Genomic DNA, 20,219 nt, shown 5'->3' with positions numbered 1-20,219 from the left:
AAGAGTGAAGAAACCCCCTGGGAATGGCTCTGCTCTGGTTAGCCAAGATAGCTACGGTTTATCTACTCGGTTCACCAAAACAGCTGAGGCAGGGAGTGAGGGATGAGGGTTTACCATGGAGGCTGTGAAGAAGTGAGGGGCTACTTTAGAGCGCTGAATTCTGTCCTTTATGGATGTCTGAATTGGAGCTGCTGCTGTAGACTGTACTGTACACTGGCTGTGATTATGTCTCTGAAGAGCAGCGCAGTGGCAGCAGCTGCTGACATTTCAGAGTGTGACCCTCCACACCTCCAGCTTTGTTATCCTGGACATTACACCTGTGTCTCAACTCCACTGCATTAATCATGACCACACCTCTGACAGCTTCTTCTCAGACCCCAGAGGGAATACTGCTAATTAATCTGTAGTAGTCTCCTCTCCGTAAGACCGTAATATAAATGGGTTCTACATACTGCCAAAAAAAAGTTCTGTAACTTCTTACAAGAGGGACACATTTTTGGTGCTGTATATGACCACGTTTTAACAAGTTCTTACACTCAGAAAAATACTGAACTGTCACTGGGGGGTAGCCTCAAAGGTACATCTTCACAAGCTTTAGTTAGGAATCATAGCTGAACTATACGTTGCAGTTCTGTTTTGTAAGAGTCAGTGACTCAATACAACTCCAGGCTGTTTATTTTACTTTTTCATTTAAAAGAGTCAGAGAATGCAGTAGTGCATATCTGCCCCTTTATCCTGCGAAAGTGAATGCAGTGTACCGCTAAATCTCGTTTAGGGCTTACAATTCAACCTTAAGACTATTGGCACAGTTTTTTAATGACAATGTAAAATAACCAACAGGTTACTGGTTCATTAAACGTCACCATTGCCTTGAATAAAAACACGTAAAGAACCCTTTTATGGTAACAGATACAAATACTATCTGTAGTAGTGTACTTAATGACACGTGCAGCTAGAAAAGCAATACATTACATAAACTGCACTGCAGTTTTTCCGGTTAAACAATACAACTTGTGCTGTCTTTGTAACAACAGCATATTGTGACATACCTCATCACAGTAATGATACAGTATCATCATATTGCAGACCCCTAGTTTGAAGATTCTCTCAATGTTTTTTGAGTACAAACCAGCATTTTGCTTTAAAAAATAAATGATTTAATGGATCCATATTTAAGGGTGGACAGCAGGAGTTTTGTAAGTGGCACTTCTGGTCCTGTTTTTTTTCTCTTGAGGGTTGCTGAAGCCGATCCCAGTGGTAATTGGGAAGATAGCAGGAGACACCCTAGACAGGTCGCCAATCCATCACAGAGGAGCCACACAGACATATATACATACACACACACACTCTTTCACACCTAGGGGCACTTTACACATCTCCAGTTTGCTTGACTGCATGCCTTTGGACTGTGGGAGGAAACTCATGCAGACACGGGGAGAACATGCAAACTCTCACTTCTCGCTGTGAGATACGAAATATTGCAATGCATATCTTGTGTTGTAAAAATGTATCATGATATAATTTTGTTGCCATATGATTCATTCCTGTTCATAATAAATAAAGAAATCCACCAGAATAACTGAAAATAATGTAAAAGGAGACTTTTCTGCTAAACTAGAACAGTGATGGACTTCTAATAGCTGTATGTCTTTAGAATAAGTTGAATGAAATCTTTCAGGCAGCGCCTGACCTTATAAAGTGCCTTTTTTTCCCTGCGATAATTAGGTTTAACATGAAGGCATGATCTACTTTTAGACAGCGCAAGCTGAAAAAAGCCCTGTCCCTTATGAATGTGTTTGAAATTGACGCTTGGGATTTATTTATTTGGTGGAATTTAGCTTGGGTTTTGTGTTTTAAAACCTCTGGGCAAAAGTTGTGGGAGTTGATGGATAGTGAGGATAACAGCCAGGTATCGTCAGCGATTGTCCATCAATGTTTAAACTGTTTTGCTGTTAGTGGTACACTAGGATTTACTAATTTATGAAATAGAAACCCAGCCAGTCAAAGAACAGATGGTTCTGTAGCTCTGAAGCTTCAAAGTCTGTTTGTTTCCTGTAAAAAACACACTGTATCAGTAATAACACATCAAGCAGCCTATCAGGAACATCTGGCCAGTCGCTTCTCATACCACTGCTGGGGGTGAAAAGGAATGTCAGCAGGCACAAATCCTAATGAGCAGCCTCTTAGGGTCCTCTATTGGGACTATTTTTAGTTCTGATTAGTTTACATATGCAAATGAGAGCCATCTTAGTCAGTGGTTTTGCAGATCCTGATCCACGCCCTCCATTAATTACTGCTTCTGCATTACGTTTCCATGGGAACTCATGTGGACGGCACAAGGGATTGCTCCACTTTCCCCTCCCCATTTGCAAATTGATTTTTATCTCCTGTTGACGAGAGGGACTTGTCTGCTTGTCTAAACATTTTCATCAGCTGAGTTTCTTCTCACCTTGTTCATGTTATCTGTTTATGCATAAAGTTTAACTTCCACTTCTCGTGTGATAGAAGGGGCCAACAGGGGGGCAACACATTCTGTTCTTTTCTTACAGACCATCTCAAAAAGGACTCTGACCTCATTTGGTCCAAACGAAGATTAACACAGCAAAGTGTAGAGGAGAACCAAACGTCCAGCACACCCCGAGCTGGTGAGTTTCAGTAATTTCTCTCTCTCTCTCTCTCTCTCTCTCTCTCTCTCTCTAGCACTCCACATTTACCTCACTTGCTCTCTTTATTGCTTCATCTTTTTCTCCCTCATCATTTACAGACAGCTGCCTTCCTCACAGTCAAACCCCCTTTGAGGCTTGTGTTGCTAAGCAACCAAAGCCTTAATTTTGGAACAGAGGATTGTCTGTTTTACGCATTCAAAGTGTCGTGCTTAAGAGATGCACGTCACCCGTCCTTTTGTGCACCAATCCGCCTGCTCACGTCTCTTCTACGGCAGCGTCTCTCTGTCTCTATGAGGTGATGCTGATTTTGGCAGTGCTCAGCTACTTGGCAGCTCTGCTCTGTAATCCCTGTAGGATGTAGGATTGTGCTTAGTTATGAGCAGCTTCATTCTACAGAGAGACACTACTGCACTCTGGTGAAGACCTGGTGATAATTACCCTAGAAGCCTAGTTAAATCATTGCTAAGCACATCGATGATATGTACGTGCTTAGTGCAGTATTTTATGGCTGCAACCATTTATCAACTTAGTTATCAAAAACAGCCATGAAAAGTAGATTTGATCTATTTTTCTCTCCATTTTTACATGAAGATTCTGCATTTTCTCAAACAGTATTCAAACTAAGGTTTAAATACTGAAGTGGTGCCACTGGAAACAGTATGATTTGCGCTTAATTATGTTTTAATAATTTAGTCACCATGAAGTCTTGAAGTCTTTTTTTGTGTATTTAGTCCGTTGAAACCTTATCAAGTCCAGTCTGCTTGGAAGACGATGCAAAAGAAGAAATAAAGTAGCAACAGCACCGGTGTTGTCATGTTTCTTTCAGCCTGTGCAGCACTGGGTAACAGCCCATTTAGATGAGAAAAACAAACAGCATGAAGAGTTTACTGACTTACGAGAGCTGAAGCTTTACTATGTATGGGTGTGTTTCAGCTCAAAGCTCTGGGTATTTAAATAATTTTTAATAATTTTGAAAGTAATTACAAAAGCAACGATGAGCTCTGATGTGAATGACATCATTAGTGTTATGGTTTGAATTTTTAAAAACTCAGTTTGCTTTTTAATATGTATAATTATATATAATTAATAATGATGTGTAAAAATCCATCCATCCATCCATCCATCCATCCATCATCTTCTGCTTCTCCGGGGTTCGGGTCGTGGGGGCAGCATCCTGAGCAATGAGGCCCAGACCTCCTTTTCCCCAGCCACTTCCACTAGCTCCCTGGGAGGGATTCCGAGGCGCTCCCAGGCCAGCTGGGCGATATAGTCACGCCAGCATGTCCTGGGTCTTCCCCGGGGTCTCCTCCCGGGTGGACTTGCCTGTGACACCTCCCAAGGGAGGTGTCCAGGAGGCATCCTAACAAGATGCCCGAACCACCTCAACTGGCTCCTCGCGACGTGGAGAAGCAGCGGCTCGACTTTGAGTCCCTCCCAGATGACCGAACTTCTCACCCTATCTCTAAGGGACAGTCCTTGTATTCTTGTATAGTCCTTGTATCGCTTGTATTCGCGATCTCGTTCTTTTGGTCATTACCCAAAGCTCATGACCATAGGTGAGGGTGGGAACATAGATCGACCAGTAAATCAAGAGCCTTGCCTTATGGCTCAGCTCTTTCTTTACCACAACAGACCGGTAAAGAGCCCGCATCACTGCTGACCCAGCACCAATCCGCCTGTCAATCTCCCGCTCCCTTGTACCATCACTCATGAACAAGACCCCGAGATACTTAAACTCCTCCACTTGAGGCAAGAGCTCATCCCCGACCCAGAGAGGGCTCTCCACCCTTTCCCGCGTGAGAACCATGGCCTCGGATTTGGAGGTACTGTTCCTCATCCGGGCCGCTTCACACTCGGCTGCAAACCGATCCAGTGAAAGCTGAAGTTCATGGCCTGATGTCCCCAATAGGACCACATCATCTGCAAACAGCAGCGATGTGACCTTGAGGTCACCAAACCGGACACCATCCATCCTCTGACTGCGCCTAGAAATTCTATCCATAAAAATTATGAATAGAATCGGTGACAAAGGGCAGCCCTGACGGAGTCCAACTCTCACTGGGAACAAGTCTGACTTACTACCGGCCATGCGAACCAAACTCCTGCTTTGTTTGTACAGGGCCTGAATGGCTCGTAGCAAAGAGCCATGTACCCCGTACTCACGAAGCACCTCCCACAGAATACCCCGGGGAACACAGTCGAATGCCTTCTCCAAATCCACAAAGCACATGTGGACTGGTTGGGCAAACTCCCATGAACCCTCCAGAATCCTGGAGAGGGTAAAGAGTTGGTCCAGTGTTCCAAGACCAGAGCGGAACCCTCCTGAATCCGAGGTTCGACTATAAGCCGGACTCTCTTCTCCAGTACCCCTGCATAGACCTTACCAGGGAGGCTGAGGAGTGTGATTCTCCTGTAGTTGGAACACACCCTCCGGTCCCCCTTTTTAAAAAGAGGCACCACCACCCCAGTCTGCCAATCCAGTGGCACCACCCCCGATGTCCACGCAATGTTGAAAAGGCGTGTCAGCCAAGACAGCCCCACAACATCCAGAGCCTTGAGGAACTCTGGACGGATCTCATCCACCCCTGGAGCCCTGCCGCCAAAGAGCTTTTTAACTACCTTAGCGACTTCGGCCTCAGTAATGGACAAGCCTATTCCCGTGTCCCCAGACTCTGCCTTCTCACTGGAGACCGTGTTGGTGGGATTGAGAAGGTCCTCAAAGTATTCCTTCCACCGCCCAATGACGTCTTCAGTCAAAGTCAGCAGCACACCATCTCCTCTATATACAGTGCTTTTCGGAGCCGACTTAAAGTCACTTTCCAAGGCCTCACCGAACTCTTCCCACACCCGGGTTTTTGCCTTTGCAACGACTGAAGCTGCAGATCGCTTGGCCTGTTGATTCCTGCCAGCTGCCTCTGGTGTCCTGCAGGCCAACCATGCCCGGTAGGACTCCTTCTTCACCTTGACGGCATCTCTCACCTGGGGTGTCCACCACCGGGTTCGAGGATTACAGGCACTACCTTGTGACAACAGCTACAGTCAGCTGCTTCAACAATGGAGGAGCGGAACATGGCCCATTCTGAGTCAATGTCCCTCACCTCCCCCGATATCTGGTCAAAGTTCTGACGGAGGTGTAAGCTGAAGATCAGTCTGACAGGATCTTCTCACTATACGTTTGGGTTTGCCTGGTCTGACCGGCATCTTCCCCCACCACCCGATCCAACTCACCACCAGGTGGTGATCAGTTGACAGCTCAGCTCCTCTCTTTATGCAAGTGTCCAATACACATGGCCGCAAGTCCGATGACACGACTACAAAGTCAATCATTGAACTGTGGCCTAGGGTGTCCTGGTGCCATGTGCACTTATGGACATCCTTGTGTTCAAACATGGTGTTCGTTATGGACAAGCTGTGGTTTGCACAGAAGTCCAAAAACTGAACACCACTTGGGTTCAGATCAGAGAGGCCCAACATACAGGCGCCGAGTCGAGGGGCTATGAGAAAGCCCACACCTGCCTGCCACCTCTCACCATGGGCAACTCCAGAAAAGAATAAAGTCCAGCCCCTCTCAAGGAGATTGGACCCAGAGCCCAAGCTATGTGTTGAGGTGAGCCCGACTATATCTAGCCAGTATCTCTCAACCTCGCGCACCAACTCAGGCTCCTTCCCCGCCAGTGAGGTAATGTTCCAAGTACCAAAAGCCAGTTTCAGCAACCGAGGATCAGAACGCCAAGGCCCACACTTTCGGACACTGCCCGATCCACAATGCACCGAACCCCTACTACTGCCCCTCCCATCGGTGGTGGGTCGATGGGAGGGGGGACTCATGTAGCTCCTTCGGGCTGGGCCCGGCCGGGCACCATGAGTGAATGCCCGGCCACCAGACGCTCGCTGGCGAGCCCCTCCCCCAGGCCTGGCTCCAGGGTGGGGCCCCGGGAACCCTGATCCGGGCAGGGTCCTGCTTTCTTCTTTTCATAGGGTGATTATGGATCACACTTTGTCTGGCCTGTCACCTAGGACCAGTTTGCCATGGGAGACCCTATCAGGATGCTCCAGGCCTTTTGCTCCAGACAACATAGCTCCTAGGATCATTCAAGCACACAAACCTCTCCACCACGATAAGGTGGTGATCCATGGAGAGTATGTGTAAAAATATTGAGTCAATATAAAAAGATGCAAATGGAAACTGTCCTAGATATGCTGGATATTGTCGCTGTCTGAACAAAACATTCTATTTCTTCATTTCTTTCAACTTCCATTCATAGTTACACGGCTTTTCCTTTAACTGAAAAGTTACCATTTCAGAGACAGGGATGAGGTTTTATCAGGACAGTAATGGTGAGTAACTGGAGTTATGAGACTAACATTGATAACAAACACTAGAACACAATAGTCCCCTAAACAGCCAAAATTGTCACTGGCCAGTGTGGTTTAGCACATAGTATGACTCATGCAAAGATTAATGAACTTCATGGCTACAGACCGCCTTTTCAGACGCCAGGGCCGATATTCACAAAGCAGGACTGATCTCGGATCAGATTCCTCCATTTTTATGTCAGTCATTGTCAGTGATATTGATTCCAGATCAGCACTCTTACTCCTGTTAACTGAAATAGCTACCTGCAGTGGTGAAGATTCGTTAATATTTCTAGCTCAAAGTAAGTCATAATGTGTCCTAAACCACACTGATAAGCCTGTGTGGCCTTAATGAACACTTGTATATGGTTTAAGTTTTGATGGAATTTTACAGAAAAAGTTTGGGCTATTTGAGTGACTACTGAGTTCCATTGTTTGTTAGCAGTATTAGCCTCGCTGCACCAGCTAAAGAAGCAAAAAAATAAAGTTAAAAAAAAAGCCAAACTTCTTTTGGATGATGGACTACATCAGTGAAAAGTGGAAAAGTGAATGAATGAAGGAAAAAGTGAATTAGATTTTTCCCTGAACATTCCTTTCTATAATATGTGTATCGCTGTTGTCAAATCAAAACCTCATACCTCCAAACTGAGAACTTTACATGAGAAAGAAAAAACATCCTTCACTTTTAATGTAAGTCAATGGAACCAGACTTTCCAAGAAACTTTTCCTTTTCATTTTGGGCCATTCATCATGAAATTTACACACAATATAAAGGACAGTATGCATTTTTCTGACCACAGCTATATATATATATATATATATATATATATATATATATATATATATATATATATATATATATATATATATATATATATATATATATATATGGTTTTTGAGGGTTTTTTAAATGTATCTATTCATTCATGTTTTTATTTATTTATTTATTTATTTATTTATTTATTTATCATTTCATCAGATTTATCCGTTTTTGTGTATCTTGAAGGAAGCACATTGTAGCCTTCACCCTGCCAGCATGGCAGCATCATGTGATAGGAGAGGAACTAACTAGCAGGTGGAATTGGACATGACTGGATTGGGGAGAAAAATTAGGTAAAAATCCATTTTAAAAAGAGTAGAATAAGAAGAAGAAAATGGTTATTTACTAATGGTTAGTTAGTTTTAGAATTTGGATTTAGTGGAATTTTGTAAGCCTTGACATCTACCGAGCACTGCAAGCAAATTATAGTTGAATAAGGCATTCAAAAGTCATTCAAAATGCAACATTATTTCAAATGCCTGACAGAACACATCCCTGCGAAATCGTTTTTTATTTAGTTCTTTTTATTTTTATTACTAATACAAATTACTACTAATAATATACCAATATTTATTAATAATAATTGTAATGTATGTGTTTAAAAAATACTGTTTACATCTTTATCCATAGATCTTTTTTATTTGCTAAGAGCTTAAACTAGCACAGTTGTGGTTGGTTTTAGAGCTTCTCCTTGTGTTTCCCCTGTACTTACTTTATATTCCCCAGTATATGGTATTTCCATATCAGACCCAGCTTCCCAAGCGTTATGACAGCCTGCCAGAATGTGATTTATGGGTTGGAGAAATTTGATTAAAAGTATTGAATTTATAAATGATTAAAGGTAATTGTTCTTTCTTCATTCAGCTTTTGTGCACTGCAAGATAACCTGGTTATTTATATGTGCAGTGTAAATATATATATATATATATATATATATATATATGTTACAATATGCAACCTACTACACTTTTGGTACTAGAGTTGGGCTCTTTGATGCTGTTTTATCTTTGTTGTAGCAAATGACACCACAGTATGCGTTTTCTGGAAAAAAAGAAAAGCAAAACTAGTCCTGGTAATTAGTTGTAGTGCAGTGCATGCAATGTTCTCTATGTTAAACACTATGTTTTTGATAGTGCTCTTTAAATGTGGCACTTCTGGGGCATTCTGTCTGTTCATCTTATCTTAAATATTGTGTATCATTTAAAAAAGGAGGAAGAGAGTGTTTTATGCCATGTCGTTCACCCCTATTCTGTACAGAGTTAAAATATATGTGAATTGATTTTCTGCTTGCAACAGTTCTACACATTTCAGGTTTGGCCTTTTGGCAACATTAGTGGAAGTGGTTTTCTTAAGGAACAGGCTTCTACATTGATTGCATCTGTAGAGTTGGGGAGTGAAGTGTATAGCAGTGCTCTGACATAAGCAGGCCTCCCTTTTTGGGCTCTGAGGACTGTTTCAAATCAGCTAAAGCTTGAGATTTCAATTGGCACTTAGTTACCAGAGACAAAAGCCTCTTAACAGTACACAGTTAAATGGGGCACAGTCAATAGACAAGTGCTGCATCAACATACCAAACACTAATGTTTGTTTTCTTTCTAGATTGCATGCTCAAAAGTGTAGACTTCTTCCACAGTGTTTTCAGTGTGTTTGTGTTTCCTTTGTTGAGTGAGTGAAATTGTGTGTGTATCAGTGTCCTCTGTACACATGCCATAGATCTTTGCATATATCCCGACATCACATTAATAAAAGCTTGTGGCTCCCAAACATGTCCATCAGTGTCTCTGAGGCCAATGGAAACTCTGGCTTACAGAGTTGGGGTCTCCATGGCAACTACATAGTAAGGCTGTAAAAACTTGCGAAACCTTTAGTTTGGACATGTTCTTTACGCTCTATCAGGAATATGCTTCCATGAGGGCTGATGTCGTGGCCTGACTAAAAAAAAACATTCTAGAGGTTACACTGACACTGGCATTAAAGTAATACTCCAGTGGTTTTCAGCCTAACCACCAACAATGATTTCCCTGTACACTAAAAAGAAAACATTGACTCAAACCATCCTTACTAATAGAAATTTTACTAAGCATATCATTTACCAAATTTTTCTAAATATAGGGAAATGTGTTGAATTTATTGTTCGTAGCAATTGACCGTACACTACAGATCCAGCCGATAGAGATTAGGCTTAAAAACATTGTATTTCTTTCATTCGCATCAGAATACACTGTCTACTTAGCCTGTGTTGATCATCCATCAGTAATATTGCCTGTTAATATATTAGAATAATTACATGTGGTAGTTAATTGGCATTCACTTAAAGCTGCAATATGTAAGTTTGGAGACCTCTCTGGCAGAAATATGTATTTCCACACAGTATGCCCAAGAATATTTTGTAATACCAGTTGTGCATTAGACCCCTTCCAAGAGTGAAGGATGTATGTGAATCATCTATGCTCATCGTATCTTCTTCAGTATAATGTTGATTTAGCCAGACCTTCTTTTTGAGCCTGTGCAGGTGAAGATAATATGTGAGCATGTGTGATGTGGTCTGAAAAACTTCCACAAAATATGACCCAACACCTCTGAAGTTGTTGAAATGACTATTTTGGGTTTTGTAGGGTGACTCAGAAATGCATGGACACCATATTATAGCAATAATGCTACATTACAAAATTTATCTCACACAGTGCAGCTTGAACATTGTTTTTCAAAGAGACAACAAAGTCCCAAATAACACTGTGTAAAAAATAAAAAAGATATATATATATATATATATATATATATATATATATATATATATATATATATATATATATATATATATATATATATATATATATATATACAGTGGGGCAAAAAGGTATTTATTCAGCCACTGACTGTGCAAGTTCTCCTACTTAGAATGATGAGAGAGGTCTGTAATTTTCATCATAGGTACACTTCAACTTTGAGAGACAATATGAGAAAAAAAAATCCAGGAAAGCACATTGTAGGATTTTTAAAGAATTTATTTGTAAATTATGGTGGAAAAAATAAGTATTTGGTCAATAACAAAAGTTCAACTCAATACTTTGTAATATAACCTTTGTTGGCAATGACAGAGGTCAAACGTTTCCTGCAAGTCTTCACCAGGTTTGCACACACTGTAGCTCGTATTTTGGCCCATTCCTCCTGCAGATCTCCTCTAGAGCAGTGATGTTTTGGGGCTGTCGCTGGGCAACATGGACTCCTTCCACAAATTTTCTATGGGATCGAGGTCTGGAGACTGGCTAGGCCACTCCAGGACCTTGAAATGCTTTTTAGGGAGCCACTCCTTCATTGCCCGAGGGGTGTGTTTGGGATCATTGTCATGCTGGGAGACTCAGCCACGTTCCATCTTCAATGCTCTCACTGATGGAAGGAGGTTTTGACTTAAAATCTCATGATAAATGGCCCCGTTCATTCTTCCCTTACCACGGATCAGTCATCCTGTCCCCTTTGCAGAAAAACAGCTCCAAAGCATGATGTTTCCACCTCCATGCTTCACAGTAGGTATGCAACTCAGCATTCTTCTTCCTCCAAACACGACAAGTTGAGTTTTTACCAAAAAGTTCTATTTTGATTTCATCTGACCACATGCTATTCGCCCAATCCTCTTCTGGATCATCCATATGCTCTCCGGCAAACTTCAGATGGGCCTGGACATGTACTGGCTTAAGCAGGGTGGACACTGCAGGATTTGGGTCCCTCTTGGCATAGTGTGTTACTGAGGATAGCCTTTGTTACTTTGGTCCCAGCTCTCTGCAGGTCATTCATCAGGTCCCTCCATGTACTTCTGGGATTTTTGTTCACCATTCTCATGATCATTTTGACTCCGTGGGATGAGATCTTGCGTGGAGCCCCACACCGAGGGAGATTATCAATGGTCTTGTATGTCTTCCATTTTCTTACAATTGCTCCCACAGTTGATTTATTCACACCAACCTGCTTGCCTATTGTAGATTCACTCTTCCCAGCCTGGTGCAGGTCTACAATTTTCTTCCTGGTGTCTTTCGACAGCTCTTTGGCCATGGTTGAGTTTGGAGTCTGACTGTTTGAGGCTGTGGACAGGTGTCTTTAATACAGATAACGAGGTCAAACAGGTGCCATTGACACAGGTAATGAGTGGAGGACAGAAGAGCTTCTTAAAGAAGAAGTTAGAGGTCTGTGAGAGCCAGAAATCTTGCTTGACCAAATAATTATTTTCCACCATAATTTACAAATAAATTCTTTAAAAATCATACAATGTGATTTCCTGTTTTTTTTTTCTTTCTCATTTTGTCTCATAGTTGAAGTGTACCTATGATGAAAATTACAGACCTCTCTCATCTTTCTGAGTAGGAGAACTTGCACAATCAGCAGCTGACTAAATACTTTTTTACCCCACTGTATATATCTATATATGTATCTACTTGTGTATATAATTGTATTATACCAAAAGTTAGTGTTATACACTGTCAGAAATAAAGGTATGAAACTGTCATTGGGGCAGTCCCCATTGTCATTCAAGGGTACATCTCAGTACCTGTAGTCAGGGAACATAATTGTACCATAATCCATTGGAATTATATTTTCTAGGTTGTATTGACTCCACACACCCAATCTCGTCACCAGGCTTTTTATTTTGTTGTTCTATTTCAAAACATTTTTGTACGAAAAAATACAAATACATACATTTCACCTGGAAGAACTTATTTAAGGTTCACTTTTGGGCCTTAAATTCACTGTTGTACATTTGGGGGAACATTTACATTGTTTGTACAGTAATAAACTAAAAAATATTTATTTCTAACAGTGTAGCATCCAGCAAGACAGAAATGAAATGAAACATGGTCCTAATATTCTGATCAGCACATGTGATTGACAGCCCTCAGTACAACACTTCCAGACTACTACACCACTGAAACTGAACTGAACGCAGCAGCAAAAGCAAAGCAGGGAGAAATATGGACTCTACATACGCAGTTCCTGTTGTAGACCCTGCTGTGTTTTCATATGGCGAGCCCTTAAAGAAGCTAAGGTTCTTATTCACCTTACTGTAGGATGGACTTTCAGGAAGTGCTGGCGTGGCCGGTTAAACAGATAAAAGTTTGGGTGGACAAATTCATGGACGACAAGCAGACAGATGAGCTGGCTTCAGCTCAGTTATTTTTGCTGGGTTAGCTTTCGTTTAGTTGTTACCTTTCTATTGATAAAGTTTTCAGGTTTTAGGTTTAAAACACAGAAAGACTGTAAGGAACCTGTTCTTGTAAAGCTAAGTGGGCTGGACAACCCGCATCAGCCTTGTGATTGACGAGAGGACTGCTTACGAAAATGCAATTCCAATGAAGTTGGGACGTTGTGTAAAACATAAATAAAAACAGAATACGATGATTTACAAATCCTTTTCAATCTATATTCAATTGAATACACTACAAAGACAAGATATTTAATGTCCAAACGGATAAACTTTATTGTTTTCTGCAAATATTCACTCATTTTGAATTTGATGCCTGCAACATGTTCCAAAGAAGTTGGGACAGGGACAACAAAAGACTTGGAAAGTTGAGGAATGCTCAAAAAACACCTGTTTGGAACATTCCACAGGTGAACAGGTTAATTGGAAACAGCTGATTGTCATGATTGGGTTTAAAGGGAGCATCCCTGAAAGGCTCAGTCATTCACAAGCAAGGATGGGGCGAGGTTCACCACTTTGCGAACAACTGCGTGAGCAAATAGTCCAACAGTTTGAGAACAACGTTTCTCAATGTGCAATGAAGAGCTCATCTGAGATGGACTGACGCCAAGTGGAAAAGTGTCCTGTGGTCTGATGAGTCCACATTTCAAATTGTTTTTGGAAATCATGGACGTCGTGTCCTCTTGTCCAAAGAGGAAAAGGACTGCCTGGATTGTTATCAGCACAAAGTTCAAAAGCCAGCATCTCTGATGGTATGGGGGTGTGTTAGTGCCCATGGCATAGGTAACTTGCACATCTGTGAAGGCACCATTAATGCTGAAAGGTACATATAGGTATATGCTGCCATCCAAGCAACGTCTTTTTCAGTGATGTCCCTGCTTATTACAGCAAGACAATGCCAAGCCACATTTTGCACCTGCTACAACAGTGTGGCATTGTAGTAAAAGAGTGCGGGTACTAGACTGGCCTGCCTGCAGTCTCCTATTGAAAATGTGTGGCGCATTATGAAGTGCACAATACGACAACGGAGACCCCGGACTGTTGAGCAACTGAAATTGTACATCAAGCAAGAATGGGAAAGAATTCCACCTACAAAGCTCCAACAATTAGTATCCTCAGTTCCCAAATGCTTATTGAATGTTGTTAAAAGGAAAGGTGATGTAACACAGTGGTAAACATGCACCTGTCCCAACTTCTTTGGAACATGTTGCAGGCATCAAATTCAAAATGAGTGAATATTTGCAAAGAACAATAAAGTTTGTCTGTTTGAACATTAAATATCTTGTCTTTGTATAGTATTCAATTGAATATAGGTTGAAAAGGATTTGCAAATCATTGTATTCTGTTTTTATTTATGTTTTACGCAACGTCCCAACTTCACTGGAGTTGGGGGTTGTACTACCCCAAATTAGGACTACCTATTTTAGATCGAAAGAGGGGAATTCTGGTGAAATAACTGATCATTTATTTTGTATTGGAAAATTATTCGCAAGACATACTCTATTGTCTACATGTCTATTGTGTGCCCACAAGAGCAAGATTATCTTACTAAGAAATAAATCATGGATTTAGGTTCCCTTTAGATGCCAATCAGCTAACACATATAATAATCACAAACATGATTCTTCATCAGACTGAGCTTAGAAAGAACTGGCTAATAGCAAATGAGATATTAAGAAGTTCTCTAGCTGCCTAATGTCAGTATTCTATCTTTTCTCCTTCTGTGATCTTCTGTGACAAATAGACTGGGTTAAGGGAAAACTTTAAACAGCTCGTACTTTTTTTCAGATTTTCGAATGCCTGTTCATAAAACCTGTTGATGCTTGAATTTGTCAAAATAATTCTGAATTTACATCCCTGGAATACGCAATATCACAAGATGTGGAACTTTAGCATAGTTAAAGCCTTACAAAATGGAACATTTGTTATTCTGTGTCTGCATGAGCTGCCATGGTGGAGGCTAATGCAGGCGTGTCTAATGGACGAGGAGGGGTTGAGAAGGTTTTCAGTTGCCTCTGTGTCAATACTCTAAACTCATTCTCTCCTTTACTCTCTGCTAATGGATGTGTTTCTCTTTCTGCACACACACACACACACACGCAGCAATCAATGAATTTCCTGAGGACATCTTCACTAAGGAGCAGAGAAGGCATGGGGCGGTGCTGCTGCATGTTCTCTGTGTGAGTGTGGGATTCTTTTGTAATAATCATCTAAAAACAGTGCATTAATAATACTTGATGCATATGTGTACATCGTTTCAATGTCAATTAATTCCATCACATAAACACAAAGTTTTGCTGTAAGTTAACTGAAAGTTAAAATTATGTTGATGTACTACTTTTATTCATGTGAAAATATTGTACGCTTTCAAATGAAGTAAATTCAGTGTGTTATTTTTCAGCAGGGATGAAATCTGCTTTTAAACAGACTGTCTGACAAGATTTAAAATCACAGCATATACCATGGTATATATTTAAATGGTATATTTACACAATACTGAGTAAAAACACCTAAGCGCATTGTTTAAAGCCATTTAACTTGGCAATAGATGTGTACCTGTAAAAACACCTAAAAGTATCACAGATTATTTACTTTTAAAAGCAATCATCTGGTGAGCTAGCTGGAAGAAAAAAGTTTGGCTCCGTTGAATTCCATCACCAGCATATTTGATTTATTCTAAAGCTTTGATTAGCCAAAACCCGTATTAGCTGATAACAGTAGTTAACACCAGGCTGCCATGAGGAGAGGTTTGAAAATGGTTAAACAAACACACTGACAAACTTAAAACCACAACTACAATTTTGCACAGTTCCGCATAGTTTTCTTTATTTTTTATTCTCTTAAAGTGACACAAATGGAACCGTACACATCTTGTAAATGCTAACAAGATAGAGAGCACATTTCTAGAAAGAAGACTTGCTATTTTTATTTTATACTGTTCTTTCAAAACTATTTAAAGCACCCAGTAAATTACATTCGTTACAGGTAACTATCAGAGCATGCCATGAGTTATGAATATAGTTCCCATAATATCCCATGATCTCTCAGATAAATGACTAAAATTTGCTAAAACAGTATCACTGTATGTGAGTATTATAGTCAGAGATCGGTAGTTCAGATCTGGTCAGTTAAAATCCTCTCTAGGATTTTCTAGTGAACTCAGAATTGGAGAAGATTTTTACGTTCTTGACCTGAATTACCTCTGACTGCAGTACACTGATATAGATGATACACTACTGGGCTAAAGCAGAAAAGATATGCCACACTGTCAGTGATAATGATTTTCTTGTCTTGTGTTTTATGTCCACAGGCAGTTTACATGTTCTACGCCCTTGCCATTGTTTGTGATGTGTACTTTGTGCCATCACTGGAGAAGATCTGTGAGGTCAGAGCTGCTCTTTGATAATGTGCATTCACCATTATTGGGGTCTGTGTGGCTTTGCAGCATTGGTTATGTCCTAATCTTTTTTTCTGGTTTGTAGAACCTGCATCTGAGTGAGGATGTAGCGGGGGCCACCTTCATGGCAGCAGGAAGCTCTGCTCCAGAGCTCTTTACCTCATTGATTGGTCAGTATAGCAGTTACACTCGATGACTGCTCAAAATGGCATTCTCATCCCCAAGTCACAGTTTTTTCTTACAAAATGTCATAAATGCCTTCAAGAAGTGAATCCCTATGGTGTGTTTGTGATATTATCTTAGGTGTGTTCATCACTAAGGGAGATGTGGGGGTTGGGACCATAGTGGGCTCTGCAGTCTTTAATATCCTCATCATCATTGGAGTATGTGGCATCTTTGCCGGACAGGTACGATATGTACTTTGCAGCAATTTTCCCCACAGTAGGAAAGACCTTTGGTTAATAGAAATCTGCAGTCCTCGCATCCCTGTCTCTCTTTCATTTCCTCATAGACGATCTCTCTCACCTGGTGGCCTCTCTTCCGTGACTCTGTTTACTACATATTCTCTGTCTTGGCCTTGATTGTGGTAAGGCTTTATTGAATTAAATTATTAATTCGTTTTTATTCTAAGCTTGGTTTATTACAGGCAGCTATGTTCTTGACTTGCAGATCATTTATGATGAGAAAGTTCTCTGGTATGTTACAGCTGTTTTTAATAGCTTTTGAAATAAAGCAGATATGCTTCAACAGCATATTGTCATATGACCTCAGACTACTTTGTTATCACAGGTGGGAGACGATAGTCCTCATATCGATGTATGGAGTTTACATCCTTATCATGAAGTACGTAGTGATCTCTACTTGTAACAAAGTGGTTTAAATACCATTTTAAAAATAGTATTGATGGTTCACGTTATTTGTTTATATGTGTGTGTTTTAGGTTTAATAGTCAGATCTGGGGCTGGGTGGAGCAGCAGTGTGGGATTCCCGGGCAGCCCTGTTTGGTGAGCAGCTTACGCAGAGATATAGCAGTAGGAGAGGCCGCAGCACATTCCGACACTTCCATGATCCTGATGAAGAAAGGTAGATTGGAGTGGGTGTGTTTGTGTTTTCATTTGTGTCATTGACTGATAGTTCGTTTTACATGTTTACATTAACATGTCATTAAAGCATGGCAGTTATTATTCATCATATTATTCATTTATTTGTGCAACAGCCAGAGACAACCCTTCATTTATTTATTGTCCATTCAAAACGGTCATTAATTTATTCATTTTTCAGGAGATATTTCTGAGATTAGAAATAAGATGACTCACTTGCATAAGGAACGAAGAAGTAAAGAAAAATAAGTGAAATAATAGGAGTTTCCAAAACTGGAGATAGATATAAAGAAGGTATAGAGAGAAAAAAGGAAACTATAAAACCAAGCAAGACCTGGTGCACTCTTACAAAGAGTGGCCACAGAAAGTTCTTTGGGTAGTGATGTAGACTGACACAGCATTTTAATGTCCATTTTACCATCTTGGCTGAAAGTCTGTCTCAGTATGAGCTAATGTACTAATATAGGCTAAAACATATAAAATAAACGAAGACACATAGTTACTTTGCTCTGCTCTAAGCTTCAGCTCAACAATAGCCACTTTTCTTGCATCTCCGGCAGGAAACTTTTCTGCAAAAGTAGAACAGTGTATTGTAAAATGTCTCGCAACAATCATTTTTTTTATGAAGCTGAAGTCAGCTTCTTGTTTGTAAGCTTCTTGTTCGAATTCACCTGTTCCACCTTAAATGGTGCAGCAGTTTCCTTCTGGCACGTGGAACGTGAAAATTCAGCTTCACAAATATTTAGTGTTTCACAGTTTCTCTTTGCAGATTAAACATATTAGTGCTTATAAATGCAAATGCAAGTCCATTCACCTCCAAATTATCCATGTTTGTCTTAAATCTCTCTCTTTGTCTTATCGTTAGCTACTAGCTAGGCAAGATTGTTGTCTGTATTGCTATGACCAACAGTTTGCACTACAATATTCAAGCTTGGTGAATTAATTGTGTTAGAACAGCAAAGTTTTATTTTACTGCAAAGGAGGATTATTTTATTTTTACCTAAAAAAAATCTAATTCTGCTGAGGAGCCACAACAAGACTGTAAAAGAGACTCATGTGGCTCCAAAGCTGCATGTTGCCAACCCCTGCCATGGAGGAACCACCTTTGGATGCCTAAACATCAATTTTTGAAAAGAGATTTGTGAGGGTAAAGAACCTTTTAAATGTTTAAAGAACTTTCACATAATATATACCAATTTAAGGGTTCTTCCTACAACATTTGTGTTTTGTGGAGGTTATTAAGCTTTATAATGGTTCATATGGTCCTTCTTAAAATTTCCCTGTTGTGGGACTAATAAGTAAGTATCATTTATATTCACAAATCTTTATAATGCTTCATATTCACATATCTATAGAAAGTTATTGAACCTAATGTGGTTCCTCTATGGAATCCTGTAAAGAACATTTTTTGGAAATTAATTTTAAAGAGTGTAGACTAACAAAACTGTCACCCTACTTAAAGCTTTCGTATTGACGAGAGGAGGAAATCAAGCTCCACTCTTGCTTCACATCTAAAAAAATCTGCAGGTGTTTTTTTGTCCACCCTTCCACTGTGAGAAAACATCTCAGTGCTATGGCTCTGAAAGGATGTGTAGTAGCTTCACGTTGCTCTTACTGAGAAAAGGAAATGGAAGAAAAGAAAGTCCAGACCTCAAAATTATTGAACGTTCTAATACTGAACTTTGGGGAAAATTCCCTACAGATTTCTGTAAAAAAAAGTAAAGAATGGAAGCTGTAATATAGGCAAAAGATGGACACATTAAATACTGAAAAATATTTATTATATTTAGTTTTCTTACTGAAAAAAATTGACTGGAAATTAAATAAATACAGGTGGTGACTGACTTTTGTACAGTATTCTAGGTCACATAGGACAAATCCTAAAAGTCCTTAAAACCCTCCATCCCTCAGGTCAGTGTGCAGGCGAACAGGACTCGCCCGTGGTGATGGTGGATGAGCTGATGAGTCTGCACCCTCACCAGTTCTCCTTCTCAGAGGCAAGCCTCCGTGTCATGATCACGCCCCACTTCTCCCCCCGCACCCGCCTCAGCATGGCCGGACGCATGCTCATCACCGAGGTAATGCCCACTTGCCTGCCACGCTGCCCGACTTGGCAGGACGGATCGGCTGCATCTGCATTTCTCAGACAACGATAGACTTTAACGCTGGTTTTGTTTTGAAGAGAGCTGACATTATGACTGTTTGCAGCAGGTCTGGTAGTAGTACAAGTGTTTTCTCCTCTCCTGAAAAACTACTGCGTATGGTAGGAGAGTGGCTATAGTTTCAGATAACATTTGCTTTCATCTACCTGCAAAAAGAAAAGGTTTCATTTAGCTATGTTTAGCTGCTTTAAAACTGTATACACTGTGTTGCCAGTTTACACTAATACTAACGCAACACCCAATGTTATGCAACTACTACACTATGTCTCCAAAAGTATGTAGACACCTAGTAATTTGTGAATGGATGAAGTGAAGGGTGGTTGACAGATTCTGCAGCAACAAATGGGATACAACCAATAATTGTAAACTTACAAAGTGCATCTGTATATGATAAAATAGTCAGTGTAGATTCAAGGTTGGTGTAAAGTGGCACCCCAGTGTAAATTGCCTTTCCACACTTCTTAAAAGGCCCATATCTTACATTTTTTATTTATTCCAAGAGATCCACCAATGTCATTTATGTGGAA

General features: G+C 40.5%; 1 protein-coding gene across 2 annotated transcripts in view; it reads left to right on the top strand.

Moving 5' to 3' along the window:
• Positions 1-20,219, top strand: part of slc24a6a (solute carrier family 24 member 6a) — a 30,193-nt gene that overhangs the window by 801 nt on the left and 9,173 nt on the right. Inside the window, exons 2-11 of one of the 2 annotated variants that reach the window (XM_017698348.2) lie at positions 2,550-2,645; positions 15,137-15,213; positions 16,344-16,418; positions 16,516-16,600; positions 16,734-16,837; positions 16,942-17,016; positions 17,100-17,125; positions 17,220-17,273; positions 17,371-17,513; positions 19,442-19,608. In XM_017698348.2, coding sequence (XP_017553837.1) covers positions 2,550-2,645; positions 15,137-15,213; positions 16,344-16,418; positions 16,516-16,600; positions 16,734-16,837; positions 16,942-17,016; positions 17,100-17,125; positions 17,220-17,273; positions 17,371-17,513; positions 19,442-19,608 — 902 coding nt within the window. The remainder of the gene's footprint in view (positions 1-2,549; positions 2,646-15,136; positions 15,214-16,343; positions 16,419-16,515; positions 16,601-16,733; positions 16,838-16,941; positions 17,017-17,099; positions 17,126-17,219; positions 17,274-17,370; positions 17,514-19,441; positions 19,609-20,219) is intronic. The other variant, XM_017698349.2, reaches the window with a different exon arrangement.

Source organism: Pygocentrus nattereri, chromosome 8 (genome assembly GCF_015220715.1).
Source record: "Pygocentrus nattereri isolate fPygNat1 chromosome 8, fPygNat1.pri, whole genome shotgun sequence".
Lineage (NCBI taxonomy): Eukaryota > Metazoa > Chordata > Actinopteri > Characiformes > Serrasalmidae > Pygocentrus > Pygocentrus nattereri.
The sequence above is the reverse complement of the archived record's forward strand: the minus strand, read 5'-3'. Positions and strand labels throughout refer to the sequence as shown.